The sequence below is a fragment of the Hippocampus bargibanti genome, linkage group LG12 (genome assembly GCF_051943395.1).
Source record: "Hippocampus bargibanti isolate YZ-2025 linkage group LG12, ASM5194339v1, whole genome shotgun sequence".
NCBI lineage: Eukaryota > Metazoa > Chordata > Actinopteri > Syngnathiformes > Syngnathidae > Hippocampus > Hippocampus bargibanti.
The window spans coordinates 3584223-3603062 of record NC_142745.1 but is presented as its reverse complement, the minus strand read 5'-3'; the positions used below and the strand labels follow the sequence as shown (position 1 = coordinate 3603062).

At 40.8% G+C, this 18840-nt stretch overlaps 2 protein-coding genes across 4 annotated transcripts; one reads left to right on the top strand and one right to left on the bottom strand.

Moving 5' to 3' along the window:
• The first annotated feature begins 149 nt into the window (after positions 1 to 149).
• Positions 150 to 15995, top strand: dnajc11b (DnaJ heat shock protein family (Hsp40) member C11b). Of its 2 annotated transcripts, XR_016116678.1 has the most exons (17): positions 150 to 242; positions 1283 to 1412; positions 1655 to 1728; positions 1819 to 1920; positions 2331 to 2459; positions 2555 to 2677; positions 3841 to 3914; positions 4497 to 4686; positions 5271 to 5356; positions 6823 to 6939; positions 7029 to 7184; positions 8201 to 8270; positions 8365 to 8422; positions 9511 to 9653; positions 9741 to 9870; positions 10246 to 10352; positions 15878 to 15995. XR_016116678.1 is itself a non-coding variant. In XM_089010609.1 (16 exons), the coding sequence occupies exons 1-16, from the start codon at positions 168 to 170 to the stop codon at positions 10269 to 10271; spliced, it is 1683 nt and encodes a 560-aa protein (XP_088866735.1). In that variant the 5' UTR covers positions 150 to 167; the 3' UTR covers positions 10272 to 11466. The 2 variants fall into 2 exon arrangements, 1 of the variants encoding a protein (XP_088866735.1); XM_089010609.1 differs by lacking the exon at positions 15878 to 15995 and having other exon boundaries at positions 10246 to 11466.
• phf13 (PHD finger protein 13) lies at positions 12930 to 18684 on the bottom strand. Of its 2 annotated transcripts, XM_089010611.1 has the most exons (6): positions 18351 to 18684; positions 16899 to 17003; positions 16416 to 16595; positions 15785 to 16199; positions 14674 to 14946; positions 12930 to 14583 (listed from the first exon to the last, which is right to left on the bottom strand). In XM_089010611.1, exons 1-5 carry the CDS (start codon positions 18393 to 18395, stop codon positions 14705 to 14707), a joined length of 987 nt encoding a protein of 328 aa, XP_088866737.1. In that variant the 5' UTR covers positions 18396 to 18684; the 3' UTR covers positions 12930 to 14583; positions 14674 to 14704. The 2 variants fall into 2 exon arrangements, with proteins under 2 accessions (XP_088866737.1, XP_088866736.1); XM_089010610.1 differs by having other exon boundaries at positions 12930 to 14946.
• Positions 18685 to 18840: the final 156 nt, after the last annotated feature.

Below are 18840 nucleotides of genomic sequence, written 5' to 3'. Positions count from 1 at the left end.
AAAAATGTGAACTCGTTAACGATAACGAGGTCGAATTGAGTTATGAAGTCGGGTGTGTGTCCTCACTTAACCCGCAGAGGGCGCCATAAACCACCTGACTTTTTTTTTTGGGCCAATCCGCTTTTAGTTCACTTGACTTGTGGGCGGGATTTACAGCGAGCTCGAACATGGCTGCGTCCTTAGACGATGATGTTGACTTCAATAATCAGGATTACTACTCGCTACTCAACGTGAGGAAGGAGGTACGGATTTTGAATATGAATATGATGACCTTGAGCTTTCGAACGTCTTTCAGTGCGACGATTGTGCTGAAGTAGCTTCACTCGGGGGTTGCTCTATGCGTCATCCAGCTAGCGAGGTGGAGGAAGGAGGTTGAGACCGGGTGATGCTGCACAGAAACCAACGAGCCATATTTTTATTTTGCACGTCGAAGTAAATAATGCGCGTGCAAATTCCTCTGGGCATTTACTCGATATCCAGGCTAACCCCTATGAAACAATTGTAAGGCAATCTATCAAACATAACTTGGACCGGTTGCACTATCCGTTACGATAGTAAGCATTTTCTACGACTGCTAGACTAGTCGGATAAGTATTGTATATGTCATGAGTGAGGAAAAAAACTGCCCATATTGACAACTGCATGCTACTTTTGCATTATAACGTTCCACTTGTTGATGCCGATACTTAAATAGTCGTTGGGTATTGCATAGTTTTACCTCATTGATCTAGTCGAGTATGGTCATCCATGTTTTTGGAATGTGGGCGGAAGATGGAGAATCTGGAGAGAAGCAAATATGAGGAAACATACAAAATCCTAATAAGAAGTTTGGGGCTGGGATTCGAGCCCTGAGTTACTTGCTTCAACGTTGCTACACTAACCGAGTAAACAACTAAATCAAACTAAACTCTTATTGTATTGTATATGCATACCGCCCTTCCTCCGAATATTTTGTTATCCAGGTTATTTGCCACTGAAACACAAAAATGGACAAAGATAACACGCCAAAATGTGGCATAGCGCCACCTACAGTCATAGACCTGGACATTGAGTACCTGGCTCAGATTGTAATAGTAAATATTTTTTAACGTATCTATCAGTGAACATTTTATTTTCCCATATTTGCTCCCGGATGTTCCGTATTTCAGTTTTATGATCCCACATTCCCGAATCTCAAAATTAAAGACTCACAAGTACATTTTGTGTTCATTTTTATCTTAGATAATAATTTTAGACTTAATGTGCTTTGGGTCTGGTATTGTTTGTTTCCATTTGATCACAGGCTACTCAGGAGGAGCTTAAAGCATCATACAGGAGACTATGCATGCTTTACCATCCTGACAAACATCGCGACCCCGAGCTAAAAATACAAGCAGAACAGCTTTTCAATCAGGTGCACCAAGCCTTTGAAGGTAAAGACACCAGATGAAATATTTTGCAATCACCTATCAAGCAAAAAAGCACACACAAGAACAATAACAGAAATCAAACATTTAAAAATATGTTTCTGTATGTTACAAACCTCCCACATGATGGTAATCAAAGAAGGATCGATCATGATTCTTACAAGCCAGTACCATCAAAAAAAGGCGACAAATTATTGTGGTCCGTAACACTGTACATCACATCAAGTTGTTTCCTTCTGTCTCCACAGTGCTGAGTGATCCTCATGCTCGATCAATCTATGACCTCTTTGGGAAAAAAGGATTGGAAGTTGAGGGTTGGGAAGTAGGTTTTCCATTTCCTAAAGTGATTAATTATGATTTTTTTTTGTTTAATGTCATCATCCTTAATTCGGTCATATGCTTGCTTTTCTAGGTGGTGGAACGAAAAAGAACGTCGGCAGAAATTCGGGAAGAGTATGAACGTTTACAACGAGAAAGGGAAGAGAGGAAGCTTCAGCAAAGAACCAACCCAAAGGTTTTGTTTGTCAGATGCTTTGGTTTGTTGACATTTGTTTGTAACCAACACTCCAATGTCAAACGTGCCAGTGGATCGAATCAAACTTAGATTTTGATCTTTAATTTTGAAATATCTTTATTACTCGAGATTATTTTGGCTGTGATCTGGGGCCTAAATTCAAACGTGTAACGATAACCATAGAAGCACCCATTAAACGTATTGCAGCATTACTGCTCCTTCCTCACACATCTCAAAACTTTCACGTTCAGTTATTGCAATACGTTTAATGGGTGCTTCTATGGTTATCGTTACACGTTTGAATTTAGGCCCCAGATCACAGCCAAAACAAAGGCAAATCCAATCCAATCCAATCCAATCCAAGCCTCATGTCAATTTCTCTGGATTTGTTTGTGGACATTTATCAAAAGGGCACCATCAGTGTGGGTGTGGATGCGACGGACCTCTTTGACCGTTACGATGAAGATTTTGAAGAGACGCCAGGTGGAGGTTTTCCTCACCTTGAGATCAACAAGATGCATATCTCACAGTCCATCGAGGTAAAAAAAAAGGATAAAATTATCATATGTTACATTTTGGACTCTATAAAGTAGACATAAGACTATTTGTCTGATTTTTGTTGTTCTGTCTTTAGGCCCCTTTGACAAATTCTGACACAGCGGTGCTCTCTGGCTCGCTCTCGACACACAACGGCAACGGCGGGGGTAACATTAACATGACCGTTCGGAGGGTGACATCTGCTCAAGGCTGGGGAGAGGTATGGCTCGAATATTGACGACTGATCGCCAACAACTATGATGCGTTAGCGCGAGACATCATCAGATGTGCCGAAAAAGTCATTTCATCCATCTGAAAATTGTTTTCCCGCGAGTAACGTGTCTTTGTTCGTCCATGTCTGCCAGCAACGGAATGCGCTTACCACTTTATTTTATATTCGTAAATTATAAATATCTTTCTACATAAACTCCAATAATCCATCTAACGATCTAAGCGAGCTAGCTTATAAAATAATTAGATAGATAGATAGATAGATAGATAGATAGATAGATAGATAGATAGATAGATAGATAGATAGATAGATAGATAGATAGATAGATATAAATTTTATACAAATTTAATTGTATATACAGCTATATAATCCATAGATAGATAGATAGATAAATAAATACATACATACATAAATAGATTAATAAATAAATGCATACATAAATATATAAATAAGTGCATACATAATAGATATAATAATAAATAAATGCATACATAAATATATTAATAAATACATAAATAAATGCACACATAAATATATTAATAAATAAATGCATATATAAATAAATAAATAAATAAATAAATAAATGCATACATAAATAAAAGAAGAAATAAATAACGCAATACATACACAAACAAATGAATAAATAAATAGGTCAATAAATAAATAACGAAATATATACATAAATAAATAAACAAACAAACAGGTAAATACATACATACATACATACATACATACATACATACATACATACATACATACATACATGCATGCATGCATGCATGCATATACATACATACATACATACATACATACATACATACATACATACATACATACATACATACATACATACATACATACATACATACATACATACATACATACATACATACATAAAATTAGAAAAGGGAAAGGAATATGAAATTGCGGTACAGGGGGTACACTGAAAAAAGCTAGTATGCTTTATCACTGTTGATGGTTGGGAATCGCTAGATTGTAAAACTATTTTCCCTGCACCATCTTGTGTGGGCGAAAACCGGCGTCAAAGTTTTTAATGATCATATTGAGGATTCAACATGCAAAGGTTGCGAGCATCCGTTCATTTCTGCTTGCTGTCCGAATTATTTTTGCCTCTCTTTTAATCCACACAGGTGGAATTTGGAGCAGGAGACATATTGGGACCTCTCATTGGTTTGAAGGTGTTTCGGAACATCACACAGCGATGGTATGGCCCTGGAGTCGAACCCCCACATTTAACTCATTCACTGCCAGACGATGTGCAAAAATGTGTCCATTCCAGTGCCATGGTTTGTGTCATTGTCACTCAAATTAAAGGACCCACAGAATATTGAGTTTTAGGACTACATAAACATTCAATGCAGTGTAAGAAACGTGAGACTCTCTTCTTTCATCAAAAAAAAAAGAGTTAATTCCTAAATGATATGGGTCTGGAGTTATCTGAGCTTGAAATGGGGACGGCTGTACAAAATGCAATACAATACATACAAAACAATACATATATATTTATTTATAGAACGTTTTATATTGATTTATATACCGTTTTAACAACAGCTGAAGCTGTACCAAAGCGCTAACATAGACCAAAGGCAAATGCTGCCCCCTTGTGGAAGGGAAAAAACTTTCTGACCAGCGCTTTATCGCACGAAAAACCATAATCTGAACAAATTCAGGTTATGGCCCATTCACGTCATATTTTCAATTCCCGAATAAATTTGTGGATGGCAGCGAATGAGTGAATGTACTTTGTCGTTCTGCTCTATCTGCTCGATACCGTTCCTGTGCTCAGTTTCTTGACAGCGCAATGCGGCTTGCAGTTTTCTCCCCGCGGCTTACGACCCAGCTGTTCTTTGATGACAGCACGCCACCTGGACCAAAACACGATGGGTTATCTGCAGTGGCGCTGGGGGCCCACCAGTGCCATGACCACAAGTGTGGTCCGGGACACGAAAAGTAGTCATTTCACTCTGGCTGTACAGGTAATGCGAAGATTTCTGTGTCACTGTAACATTTGCGGAACAATGTCAAAATGCATTTTAGAGCGTGACAGAAAACATAAGCACGCCTCTGAAAGAGAACAAATTTTGAGTAGAACCAAGCCGAATGCATCTTGATGAATAAGAACATTGTAGAAATGTTCATTTATTCAAGTAAAACAGTGAAACATATACATGTACACATCATCACCAATAAAATTAAATCATGAAGTATTTAATTCTGCATGTTGTGAATTACTCACAAGAATTAATATGTGAGTATTGCTTTTTGACTACTGAAATTAAGCGTTTCCCCTGATTCAAATTTATTGAGATGCACTTGTATATTTAACAGCTACAGTATAGTTGATCGTTCATCATTACGGAGATGAGAGAGAAACTGCACCGGAGAGGTGTTTATATTATTACATCGTAAAATTGGAGAGCTCTTTAAAAAAATGTGGATCCAGACTGAGGATGATTACCCCGCCTCCCACCCCCAACTTTTTTTTTCCCTTTTTGGTCAGGGGATTTTTTTTTTTTTGGTGTGCTCTATTTAAAATGCAATATTTAAATGCCCCCTCTAGCTGGGTGTTCCCCACTCCTACCTAATGATGAGCTACCAGTACAAGTTCCAAGATGAAGACCAGACTAAAGTCAAAGGTTCTGTCAAGTAAGTCTGTCATCCATCCATCCAAACACACCTACCCATTCATCCACCCATCCATCATATCCATCCACCCATCCATCCATCCAAACCCACCCACCCATTCATCCACCCATCCATGTCCACCCATCAACCCACCCATCCATATCCACCCATCCACTCATTCAGCCATCCATCCATCCATCCACTTACCCAAACCATCAACCCAAACCCCCCCACCCATTCATCCACCCATCCATATCCATCCATGCACCCATCCACCCATCCATCCAGCCATCCATCCATCTACCCAAACCCACCCACCCACCCACCCATTCATCCACCCATCCATATCCATCCATCCATCCACCCACCCATTCATCCACCCATCTGTCCGTCCATCCATCCATCCACCCAGACCCACCCACCCACCCATCCATATCCATCCATCCACCCACCCATTCATCCATCCATCTGTCCGTCCATCCATCCATCCATCCATCCACCCACCCACCCACCCAGACCCACCCACCCATTCATCCATCCATCCATCCATCCATCCATCCATCCATCCAAACCCACCCATCCATCCATCCACCCATCCATCCATCCATCCATCCACCCATCCATCCAAACCCATCCATCCATCCATCCATCCATCCATCCTCAACCCATCCATCCATCCAGCCATCCAGGTGTCCGCATGAGTGCTCATCGGGATGGGCATGTGATCTAGTAGTAAGATATCTAATTTTTTGATTACTAGAAAGATATTTTTTGATTATATGGAATTGATTGTTGATAAAAAGAATCCAAAAGAGACCCGAGCGTGGCACAACTCTTCCATGCAACCTTTATGATAGGACAGTTGCATGGAAAGTCAAGTGCATTTTATTTAAAAAAAATCAATTTAAAAAATGGTGTAAAAAATACTCTTGTGATCTAATTTCTTACATGGCCATCCGACTATTTAATTTAACATCATAACTTAACTGATCAAAAAATGAGGATTGTTGAATATTTTAATAACACCCGCACTCCACGTTATTATCAAGAGCAGATTAGATAATGGCCCCTATTTTATGATCAAACCTCATTTTATTTAAAAGGAAGACTCGGTTCTCACACTGCCCCACAGTTTGCGCAAGTGATTGATGATCAAATATTAGATCTTCTGTAAATTTTAATTGTGTCCAACTATGTTTGATCCCACACCAAGGACATTCGCTTCAAATTTGAAGACGACAGCAGTTTCATTGTAAAAAAAAAAAAAAAAGAATCATGATATACCGCCGTGTATTATTGACCAAGGCTGAATGGTTTTTTAAAAAAATGTCATTGTGATGAATATAGAATGCTTTTTTTTCAGTTTACCGTGTAAAGTACTGATGAAAATTTAACAGCCTACGTCTTTAAGTCATTGCACGTTCCATCCAAGTCGTCAGTAACGGCCTCTTGGTCTTCTATTGACGTCTGTGTCCTCCCTTTTCCAGGACAGGCTGGTTCGGAACAGTATTGGAATACGGAGCAGAGAGAAAGATCAGTCGCCACAGCGTCCTGTCAGCCACCGTCAGCGTCGGCGTCCCTCAGGGAGTCACACTGAAGATCAAGTACGATTAACGACCCGCCGTTTGATGGATCATTTTTTTCCCCTCGGGCCTTTGTGTGATGATTTAATAAGTGTTTTTTTTCCTTGCAGGTTGGCACGTGCCAGTCAGACGTACCTGTTTCCAGTCCACCTGACAGACCAGCTGCTGCCCAGCGCTGTTTTCTATGCCACAGTGGGGCCGCTGCTGGTCTACATGGCCGTCCACAAACTGGTCATCATTCCTTACACGCGAGCACAGAAAGAAGAGTCAGTACAAATTTGATTGTTAATTCGTTTGACTTTTGCAATACGCATGACAAAGGGCTGCCTGTGTTACTTCAAGCGAGTAATGTTGTGAGCACCAAGATTAATCCGCCATCGTGGTCACGACAAAAGAAAACAAAGAAAGATAAAAGGCCAGATGTCCTCGATTGTTATTCTCTGCTTTGCATCTCGTGTTTAAAAAAAAAAATAATAATAATTCATTGGCTGTTTACACTGAGTCCTGCCATCCGCATAGCTCACTTCTCTTCCAACCTCCCCAAATTCCAAAAGCGGGCCTAATTAGTTTAATTTACTTTAATTTCTTCATTTGTTATTTTATTTTAATGTAATTTCTTCATCCATTGATTCATCTTCCAGATCGGTTTATCCTCACAAGGGTTGCAGGGTGTGCTGGAGCCTTTCCCGGCTGTCTTCGGGCACTTAGCGAGGGACACTTTGTATTGTTTCCCAGCCAATGGCATTTCTTTTCTTTTTTTTTTTTTTTTATTGTATTGTATTGTATTATTTTATTTTATTTTATTTTATTGTTTTTTTTATTTTATTTTATTTTATTTTATTTTAGCATCAGAGCAACAGCTGCCAGATACTGGATGAATTCATTTCGTTTCCAATCTTCCTTCAATATCAAAAAAGTACAAATAGTGATGCAATAACTTGACGCAAAAGTGGTTCTTCCAAGACGGACAGCATGACACTCGGATTGCGCGTCATTGCAGGAGAGTGACTCCACCGTCATGCCAATTTACTTTTTCACTCAACTTCACAAATAGTAGTGTGATGCCAGGCTCAACTTGGGGCTTCAGAGAATATTCCGGAGTTTTTTTTCCCCGCGACAGCTTTGACAGCAGTTTAAATCAGTTGTCCTGCCACTCGGCTCACTCTATTTTTCGCAGTCTCGTTTTTGGCATTCTTATTGCCTCGTTTGTTGACATACTGCGGTGGGCTTGGTGAAAGTAGCGAGCCTCCGTGATCACTCATACGTGTCCCTGTGCTTCCAGAGAGCTTGAGCTACAGAGGAAGAGCTCAGCCACAGACATTGCCAAGAAGAAGCAGGAAGCCGAGTCTGCTGTGAGTCTTACAAACGTGCACTTGTTTTTCTTTTCACGTGGAATCGTTGATCATCTCTACCGGAAACAAAACGTCGGCTGTCTCTATTCTTCAGATTCTGCTGATGCAAGAATCTGTAAGGAGAATCATCGAGGCTGAAGAATCCAAGATGGGTAAGACTACGTGTTTTCAGTTTTTAGACAAGTTCAAAACTGAAGAAGACTCCCGAGGTGTAAATCAGACACATTTGTCATGGTGGCTGTCAGCTGCATTATACAGTGAGACCTCAACTTACGAACTTAATTGGTTCCCAGACAGAGTGTGTAAGGCGAAAAGTGTGTATCTCAAAAAAAAATTCCCATAGGAAACCATTAAAATGGGAATAATCCGTTCCCGGGGTTCCATAAAATATACTTTTCAACTAAATAAGCCTTAAAACTACACACAACATACCTTATTCTATGTATAATAAATGTGCTATTGTATTGCAATGAAAGAAAAACACTGCATTGTATCATAAAGTCACTTTATTTACATTTGTGATGGGCATTTATGGCTTGATGGAATGTCGTTGGAGGTCGAAGATCAAAGGGAATTGCTGTTTGGAAAGAGAGGCGCATTACATGAGGACTGTAATTAAAGAAATAAACTGCAGGAAAATAAAGTTTTATTTACCCTTTTGGTGATCGTTGATGGCTTATGGAAGGAGAGTCACCTTCCATAAGGACTGTTGGTGCTGTTCGGTCGTGTGCTTCCGCCGAAGATCACTCCGCCAGCCGTGGTGGGTGTGTATTATGAAAATAGTGCTTATTATAAGGTTTAATTTTCATAAATTTGACGTTTGTAAGACGAAAAGTTTGTAAGTTAAGGTGTTTGTATGTTGAGGTCTCACTGTATATACGTTAGCTCCGGGACTCAAAACTTCAATCATCTCGCGCTGCAAAGTCAATCTATGTAACTATGTATGTATCAATCTATGTAAATTTCTCCACTGCGAGACTAATAAAGGCAAATGCAATCCAATCTGCATGCTGCAGCCTCCACAGAGGTTAAACGTGTAAATTTGCATCCGAGCGCTTTGCCATAAATCAAAACTGTGACCTCAGCGCATTAATTAATTTCCTGTCACATTTATGTCGAGGTGCCACATGGTTATTTGAAGAGACACTCGCTGAATACCTTTACCCTTCAGATGCACTTGGCGATGAATACATCCAGATACCCGAAAGCGAATGAAACTTTCATCTGTTGCTCACCGCAGGGCTGATCATCCTGAACGCCTGGTACGGAAAGTTTGTGTCCGACACCAGCCAGAAGCAAGAGAAATCCAAAGTCATTGACGTCACCGTACCTCTGCAGTGCCTAGTCAAGGACTCCAAACTCATCCTCACCGAGACTTCCAAGGTGTGCGCCCTGGAGCGCGTTTGGAAATTGCACGTCACTTTTTGTGATAACGCATGCAATGCAAATGAATCGTTTCCCTTGCCGCAGGCGGGCTTACCGGGGTTCTACGATCCCTGCGTAGGGGAGGAGAAGGCCCTGAAATTGCTCTACCAGTTCCGAGGAGTCATGCACCAGGTTATTTCTGCAGACAATGAGCCGCTTCGGATACCCAAACAATGTGAGAAGGGTGCAGCTTCCACCATTCCATTAATCAGTGTGAAATAACACGTTCAATGAATGAAATAAAATTCCAAATATAGATACAGATAAATATATATATATACAGTAAAGTCTCGTTATATCGATATTCAAGGGAGTCCGAAAAAATATCGATATAACCGGGACTATCGATATATCCGACCCTGTTTGCATGTAATTTTCTCCGTGCGTGCATAGAAATAGTATCGATATAACCGGGATTATTGATATATCCGATATCGATATAACGAGACTTTACTGTATTTCCAAATAACAGGCAACCCACATTATAAGGCGCTACACTAGAGGGACCTGTTGTCAGTCAATATGACATGATTTTTTTTTGTCTCATCAGCTCACAGGATTGAAAGTGAATCTTAGGAGCCATGGAGCACCACAGGACAACAAAGCAACAAATACACTTTTTGACAACAAGTCGGCTTTTGGGCCTCCTCTGACATGGTATTTGTGATTTATTTTTATTTTTAAATCAAGTCCCTCCAATCCTTCTTTTCCGACAAAGCGACTCCCGTCTGTGCCGTTCAAGCATCCACTGGCCTTTTGTGGCAAATGTTTGCCTGACGCTTGACAGGGTGGCTCGCATATCCTTCGGTGGACAGAGTACATCATAGGGTGGTTTGTACTGAACGTTCCATTTTTTTGTTAAGGTCACAACATATTTTTGGCTTGTCTGCCAACGTGTAGCTGTGTGAAAAATTGAGCGTGAGGTAAATAGAAGTGACAGGGAGGGCATGGGGTTGCTGTTCTCCGTTTTGGGTCATGCTCATGTGATTTCATTTAGAGTCCGTGTACGACGTTGGCGGTTTAGTTGTAGCAATAATTACATTTTGGCTGCTCCTAAGACATCAACTCTGATGCAAATGTGTGATGTTTACTTTCATTTGAAATTTGTACGGTTGAATTGTGACTGACACTTTGAAGAAGGAGCCATCTCCTCTGGAACATCATAGTACAGTACTTTGTTGTTTTAAAGGACAACCGACGTCTCCGGACAAGGTGTGTCCATAATTTGTAAAATGGCTTCAAATGACTTCTACTGAGCGTATTTTAATAAGATTCCACCGCATATAGCTATATTTTACGTTTTAAGACTCGTGCTGAATATTCCGGGAGTCTTGTTTTTGACTTGGTGACGAGTCCGTACGTGACCTCACTGAAGGAACGCCCCTGACCAAAAGAAGGTCACATTGTAGCAGTCCTTTCATCACGTCAATGCATTTTGCTGTACTTTGTTTGGTCTGAAAACTTCGTGTAGCACCAAAAAGAGGCAGAAGAGGGCGTCCAAGCTCCATGTAAGGAATTTATCAGCCTGTGGAAATTGGCTGATTCATTCCTCACAGGAGCTCAGTGGCCATTTTCTGCCTCTTTTTGGGTGTGACATTTCCCCCTAATGTTACCTCAAAATGGCACGGAATAAATTATTTAATCCATTGCAAACATGGATGCTTTCCTCTTCAGAACTATTTGAATCATATTCATAACTGGATGTGTAACAAGAAAGCATATTCTCTGAATCTGAAGCCATTGTTTTGATCCTCCAGCAATGCAAGACGTCTTGGCGACGTCAGGATGTCAGTTAGGAAACAAAAAAGGTTGTCGGTTGTCCTTTAAATGATGAACGCATCGTGAAGTTTAGGTCATATCTTTCATGTGGTATTTTTCTTGTTTTGTTGCTTCTTACAGTTGCAGTTACAATCCACTACAATACATATTGATTTATATTGCGCTTTAACAACAGCTGAAGCTGTAACAAGCTTCGCATGTTCTGTTTTTTTTTTTTTTTTTTTTTTTTTTTTTTTTTTTAACTGGTGTTTTTGAGATGCACTTTTTGCACACGATGTGCCCCCTGCGGTTCTGTGCTCATCTATCAAATGTTATTCTTTCAGTTGATAATTATAATTGGGATTAAAATTGCAATTATTTTTTAGATCGTAATAGAAGAAAAGACTGCATATTTTTGCACTGAAATGACAGAATGATGCAAATAAGTACTTAAATACTGGTTTTGCCTTCTTGTTACTCTTAAATTATGTTTTGTTGTCCAGTATTTCTCCAATTTGTTGTATTGTATTTAAATCTGTTGCGGATGGTCACATGCACAATTGAACGAGATCCAATACAAGAGCTTCAACAATATTTTGCCTTGATGATGATATGAGATGAGATATCCTTTATGTGTCTCACAATGGAGAAATTCCCAATTCATAGCAGTAAAGTTATGAAAGGAGGAGGAAAGAATAAGTAGAAAAACAAAACATAGGAGCTGCTGTAAATGCAGCTACTTTCGCGGCGGCATCTTGAAGTCAAAATAAATAAAATAACATAACATAATAATAAAACGTAATGTAAATTTCTCCACTGCGAGACGAATAAAGGCAAATCCAAACCAATCAAACACAAAAGACAGTCATTCAATCTTAAATACAGTACCGTCAACACTCTCTATGTGACGTCATTCTCTTTCAAGTAGCCCAGCCCTCAAACACGCATTACAGGACTTTTCTTCACCCTCTTGGAGCAGTTATAGATGAAAGAGGAGATGGTCAAAGTGTCTTTATCACCAGTGGATCAGGGACGTCATGATGAAAACGTTCACACGTCTGCTACAAGCTTTACAAAGATAGGAAGGCATATATATTTTAGAAGAGCTCGACCAATGGAAGGAACACATTGTTAGGCTGCTTATATACGGCGTAATATAATATTAAATTGCCCAAAAGTCAATTAAAAGGAATTAAGTTATTGTTGTTAGGTTTACGGAGTTTAGCGAGCGCAAGTACTGGCCACTCATCTTGTGACCGGGTTGTTATTCTGACAGGTTTTTGTGTCATCCCCGCTGCAGCGACATCCTCAGGCCAGCATTGGAACAGCACCCCAGTTGTCCCATTCCAAGCTCGGTCCATAATGTCCCACGACCAGTTTGACGTGTCAATATTATTTAATTTCGGGGCTTTAAATCCGATACGTTGGGAAAGCATACATTTACAGGATTATGAGAAACGAAACCAATACCGTTGATAAAATGGAAACTCTTTATTTACAATACTTTACATTAGTTTCATAGAAACAGTTTTCACCACACGGTACACATGACGCATTTTCAACAAGGGGAAGAGGACAAGTCAACCCATCAGAATAAACCAAACTTCTATCACACGCAGTCCATTGTTAATAGTACTTTTACAGCTAACCGATCTTGAAAGAAAATTAGGGATCTCAAAGAAATAACAGTGCTTGTCATTTCGGAAACATCCCAAGTGGGCTGATTATTGGCAGTGCATCATTTGAAGACACCAACCAGACACGCACGATCTCTGGTCAAAGTCTGTGACTGTGTGCTGTGAAACCTCATCCTTGAATAAAAATGGTGTCTCAGAAGTATTGTCTTTTATGTCATTCTACATCGGAATATGGCTTTTCTTAAACTAATGGGTAAAAAAAAAAACAGGTTCATGGCACAAATGTTCACAACACTTCATCTGAATGACTGTAAGTTTAAAGGGGAAAAGTGGGGCACATTGGAAAAAAAATAAACAACTTTTCCCAGTAAACATGCTGAGGGTGAAGGTATGTGTGAAAACTTGGAAGATGATGAGACACCAAAGCTGGTTACATACATTTTATGATACAAAAAACAGAAACCGGATGATTTCATACCAGCACATGACATTGACCTGCCCAAACGCATTAACTCTTGAGAGAATGTCAACACTCTTCCAGTCAACTAACCATCATATTTCCTGTTGGACTTTTGAATGGAACGACACTTCTATCCCTTCCATAAATATTTGACAAAAATAAAAACACTTGAAAAATGAAACAGCTGAACTGATAGTTAAGGTGAAATATTGATCAACGCTGACAATGCTTGACCGATAGAAACGAAGACAAGTGGAGGAGGGGGGGGGACAACCCGGAACCAAATCGCCTATTGGTTGATATGCGTAGCATCTGGCATTGGAAGACAGCTTGAGAAGAGGAGAAAGCGGAAGCAACCACATCTTCTGGGCTTTTATTTGTCCACAATGGACTTAAATAACAACAACAAAAAGCACGGGTGAAGCAGACGCAATCTAGATCTTTGTTCTATTGGATTATCATCTTAATACTATGTAGCACCATCTTCAACAATTACCACAAGGCTTTACCATTTCATCGTAACAACAGGCCATTTTAGGAAGTGTGGGGGGGGAGGAATCAAGCCTAGTTACATCTCACCGTATCCGTTTGCCAAAAGGTCTGTTTTAAAGTGAGGGGGAAAAAAAGTGCAACCAAGTCTTTCCGACACGTCCCCAGGGTGGCAGTTTGTGGAGGGACTCAACATGGCAGCTTCCAGTGTTCGCAAGACGATGACAGTCCAAACTGTAGCCGTCGGCTGCTACGCTCTAGTCATCTACAGACACATAGTCTACATATTCAGTCAGCTTTGGGGTGAAATTTGGAGGGAAGCCAAAAACGGACCGTTACATGGACAGATGATTTTTGTTTCACGTCTAACCTTTGGAATGCTCGGCCAACTGTTGATATTGTCGAGTGGTTTTCTTCGTCAACGAGGATCGCAAGGGTAATAATCCACGATGTTACACTGCCGTTCAAAACTAGAGATGCCTCAAAAAATGCCTCACTGTTTGTGAGTAGAGTATCCTTTCAGTGATTGCATTACGCAGAGAGTCTGTAGGGAAGCACAAAGTACACATCTGTAGACCTAAAATGACTCGGGATGGGGTATCGGGATTTTCTCAAGTTCCTCAAGTGTTCTTACAAAATCCTCAGAAGGGGATGGGAAGCGGCGTTCATTCAAGAAGGTGTTTACGAGGACCGATGCGAGGACGGTGTGAGCGACGGGCGTCGGCTCCGCCGGAAGGTCCGTCATTTTCTCGGCAGCTCTGGCACACGTACGTTTCGGGGACGTGGCTCTTGCGGATTTTGGCGCACGACAGGTGGATCCAGGTGTGGCATTTGTTGCACTCGATCATTGCGCGGCCGGCGAAAGGTTTCATGCAGAAACACGTCACCAGGTCCCATGAGTCGTCATCTAAGGTCACAAGGGGTTGTGGGGGAGGTGTGGTCACAATGTGATTAAACAGGGCAAATTTTGCGCTTTGTATTCGGATTGAATCAGAAACAGAAAGCCTTTAATAGTCCCACAATGGGGACATTTTCAATTTACAGCAAATACCATGCTTTTTATTCACAAAAACATTTTCAGAGCGTGGAAAATCCTCCTGGACCCTTCGCACCCTGCCCACCACCTTTTCCAGCTACTCCAATCCACGCGCAACAAATCCAGCAGACGTTTAAACAGCTTCTTCCCCCGTTGCCATTAACTCTCTCAACAGTAACCCAAATATGAGTCTATAGTGCACAACCCTGCGGAACAACATCCTGTTATAATCATTGTAGCTCCAGCTCTGTACTCATTTGAACCACTGTCTGCTTGATACTTTATAATAATAATAATAATAATAATAATAATAATAATAATAATACATTTCATTTATAAGCGCCTTTCAAAACTCTCAAGGTCACATTACAGTCACAGGATAAGTTTACATGTGAGTGAGCAGCGGCAGCCATACGCGCCACCGTTCATTCAACCCGGAAGTAACTCAAATAGATAGAAAGCTAGCTAAAATAGCTATATATTTGTCTCACAGTTGTTCCTGAGAGGTACCACTTTCATTAAGGAATTTGATGAGATTAGCCTTCATTAGTGTCCTCCATACTTATTTGTCATGTCTTTTTTATGATGTTACTAGTGCAGCATGTTCTACCTGAGACACATTCGGTGTGTTCTACATACATGGCCAATAAAGATGATTGTGATGTCATCTCATTCAATGAATATTTATTGCATCTATCGAAGCGCTTACCTGAATCCACCATGATATCTTCATCCTCTCCCGACCCATCTTCATCTCGGAACACCACTTGCTTGCCCTGACGGAACACCGTTCTGCTTCCAGAAAGACCCTCCACTTTCTGTACTTGGACCACGCCTTCCTCCAGATCTCGTCCGTCCCACTGGCTCCGTTCTTGCTGTTGTTCCTCTTTGCACTGGGACGAGTTGGTGACGTGTTGAGGATGGAGCGGGATGCTGATGTCGTCTTCCGGCTCCTCTTTTACGGGCAAGTCGCCGAAGGGGAACGGAGGCGGTAGTCCCGGATCGGGTGAGTTAGCTTGGCCGTGTTCCTCGGTGACCTGAAGTTCCCTCTCCTTTCTCCTTTTTTTCTTCTTCAGCTTCTCGGCTTTCCTGCGATCATCCGGATGCAGGCTGGTGAACGTGTGCTGTGCAGAGGAAGATCATTCAAATCAGTCAAATTCACATGGTATTTATTTATAACTTGATTTAGTAGCCTGCCTCAAAGCATAAAAGCGAATATTTTATACAGGGCTATAGAATATATGTGAATATACGGAGGTGGGTAGATGGCTTGGACGGACGACACACCTGCAAGTAAAAATAGTTCTACACTCCTGGCTTAGACTACAAACTCAACTCACATCTTTCTTGATGTGACCGGACATTGTGGCCCCCAGCTGTGGATAGTTCCTGTTTCTGTCCAGGGGGAGCATGAAGGGGTGTTGAGGACGAGACGGCGATGGGCCCGGGGTCCATCCGTCGCTATCAACTGTGCTCCCGGTGCTGTTGGGAGGGCTGGAAGTACTTCGCAGTGAAGAATTCTGTGAAGGATTAAAATAAAACAAAACGTTTTTTTTTTTCCTCCAATCTGTTAAGCACTAGCTCAGTTCTTCAGTTCTACTCAGTTTATTCCATTCAGAACGAAACTTGTGAATCAAAAACAATGGAGGAGAATAAGGATATGTATGCATGTTTGTCACAATGTGCTTTGAACTATATTAGCCATAATAGAAACATTATCTTGAGTGAGAAAACCGAATAATTACCCAGCCATACGCCGTTTTTTTGTTGTTGTTTCCGACTGAATTTGATCAGGGATAAACATGAGTTTGAGCTTTACTTACTTCTTGGGGATATGGGATGTAACCAGCATAAGCTAAAACAAATGTACAAAACTGGTTAAAATCTTCCACTGTTCTTTTCCTCTTCCTGTAGGGTGGACTGAAGCCCTGGAACACATAAAACACACACAGATAAAACATGAGTTAGTAACAGTTTAATTTAAAAAAAAATGAGTAAAATAAAACATATTTGCTTTGGTTATTGTTTGATAATTTGACTTTAAGTTTTTATTAGCAAAGCTATGGGAGGAATTGGCTACTTAACAGCAGTTTAAACACCGGCTAATATGATTTGAGCACTACATACAAGTAATGAGATCACAAACTTGTTTCACAAGATGGGAGAATACATTCAAAGATCTACGTCCGATACTCCGCACTCTCCTCTTTAGCTTACTTCACAAGTAGTCAATGGGTTTAAGATCTGGATAATGAGATGGGCATGTGATCAGCTTGATACGCTTTATATTGTGTCTGGTGAATCGTGACTCCATTTTTTTGCATGAAAATATGCTTCTGCAATAAAAATGTAATAAATGAAACCTGTTTACACTTCTTAAACAATGACGTCACATTCTGTATTTTTTTTACTTCTAAATTTCTCCTCAAAAATGTTAAGAGTGTAAGACTATTTACCAGCACCGATTAGCGTCGAGCCACTACTTCTGCGGTTAACTGATGGGTTGTCGGAGTCTCGTAATGCTCCTTGGGGTGAGTGTGCCACCATCGCACGGATGAGCAAGTCATTTGAAAAGATAGATAAAGTGACGACAACGCACTTTGGTTGAAAATAAATGTACCGTAGGGAAAATCGGTCGTATTTGCCTTTTAAGTGTCTGGAGGGTAGTCCCACCAACCCCCACAATTAGACGTAACTGTCAGACAACAAATGTGGGCTAGCAATGGACAGTCAGCAGTAATAGACGACTATGAGGCTAGCCACGGCTAGTTACGGTGGAGAGTGAGCCATAACAAAGCAACGTCAGGGGCTTTATTTATTTACTTTCCAGATCAAAAGTAAGGCCATCGAATGAGTAACGATAGTTTGCTTCTGAACTGACTTGCCAATTGAGTCTGGCTAACATTGCGTTGATTTAGCACACGTTAGCATGTTAGCAATGGTGATGGTGATGATGATGAAGATGATGATGGAATGTTTTCCAATCGATTGCACGTTAACAATCCCTCCAAAGTATTTTAAGGAGTAAATCGAGGAGATCGGTTTTGCATGTATAATAAGACACTTAACAGTGAGTGAGTCGACGGACGTTGAGTGTGAATGCAAAATGACCGTGGGGCAAGTTGATCACATTCATGTTAAAACAATTTTGTCAAGAGCATTACAAGCTAACAGTGCGATGACAACCAAGTTGACATTCACTGGCGTTGTTAGCAATTAAGCAAAAACAACGCCACGACTTAAATGGCGAGTGATGGCAATAAAATATCACTTACCTCCGACTGAAAAGCGGGAGACGTCGACGGCTTTATGTCACCCATCTTTCTCTGAGTCGTGTTAAATACTATCTTGACAGGCGACGCGCTTATGTCGTTTAAAAACACCGAAGCTAACGTAACGTACGTTACATGGAAAACTCGAAGCTTAAGTGAATGCTCGATTGGTACCAGTTCAATGTTTCAAACCGTGCTTTCGATGAGCACAGAGCAGTTTGCCAATGGAAGCGTCCCGTAAGGTCTTCTCTTTATCAGTTCGATGAGAAGGGGGGAGCGGTTCAGTTCGCCTGGCGGCTGTCACCCGCACCAGCCTGCCCACTTGCTACTCTTCTTCTGCTTGGAAGAATCCGCGGTGGCTCAAACGGGGTGACTCACGGACGCCCTCATCTGCCACATCCAATATGGCGCAATTTCAACGGATTCATGAAAAATATGTTGATGGTATACATGTTTTTTTATTTGCAAATTTCAAACATTGTTTTTTAATGGA

What these genes read in the sequence shown, in the direction of transcription:
- phf13 (XM_089010610.1), bottom strand. Translation starts at nt 18,395, where the DNA reads ATGGGTGACATAAAGCCGTCGACGTCTCCCGCTTTTCAGTCGGAG. An exon ending in CTCCCGCTTTTCAGTCGGAG is followed by an intron (nt 17,004 to 18,350) that starts GTAAGTGATATT and finishes TATGTGTTCCAG; the next exon opens with GGCTTCAGTCCACCCTACAG. An exon ending in CCGGTCACATCAAGAAAGAT is followed by an intron (nt 16,200 to 16,415) that starts GTGAGTTGAGTT and finishes TCCTCTGCACAG; the next exon opens with CACACGTTCACCAGCCTGCA.
- dnajc11b (XM_089010609.1), top strand. Translation starts at nt 168, where the DNA reads ATGGCTGCGTCCTTAGACGATGATGTTGACTTCAATAATCAGGATTAC. An exon ending in CGGAACATCACACAGCGATG is followed by an intron (nt 3,915 to 4,496) that starts GTATGGCCCTGG and finishes TCCTGTGCTCAG; the next exon opens with TTTCTTGACAGCGCAATGCG. An exon ending in GGCTGAAGAATCCAAGATGG is followed by an intron (nt 8,423 to 9,510) that starts GTAAGACTACGT and finishes TGCTCACCGCAG; the next exon opens with GGCTGATCATCCTGAACGCC.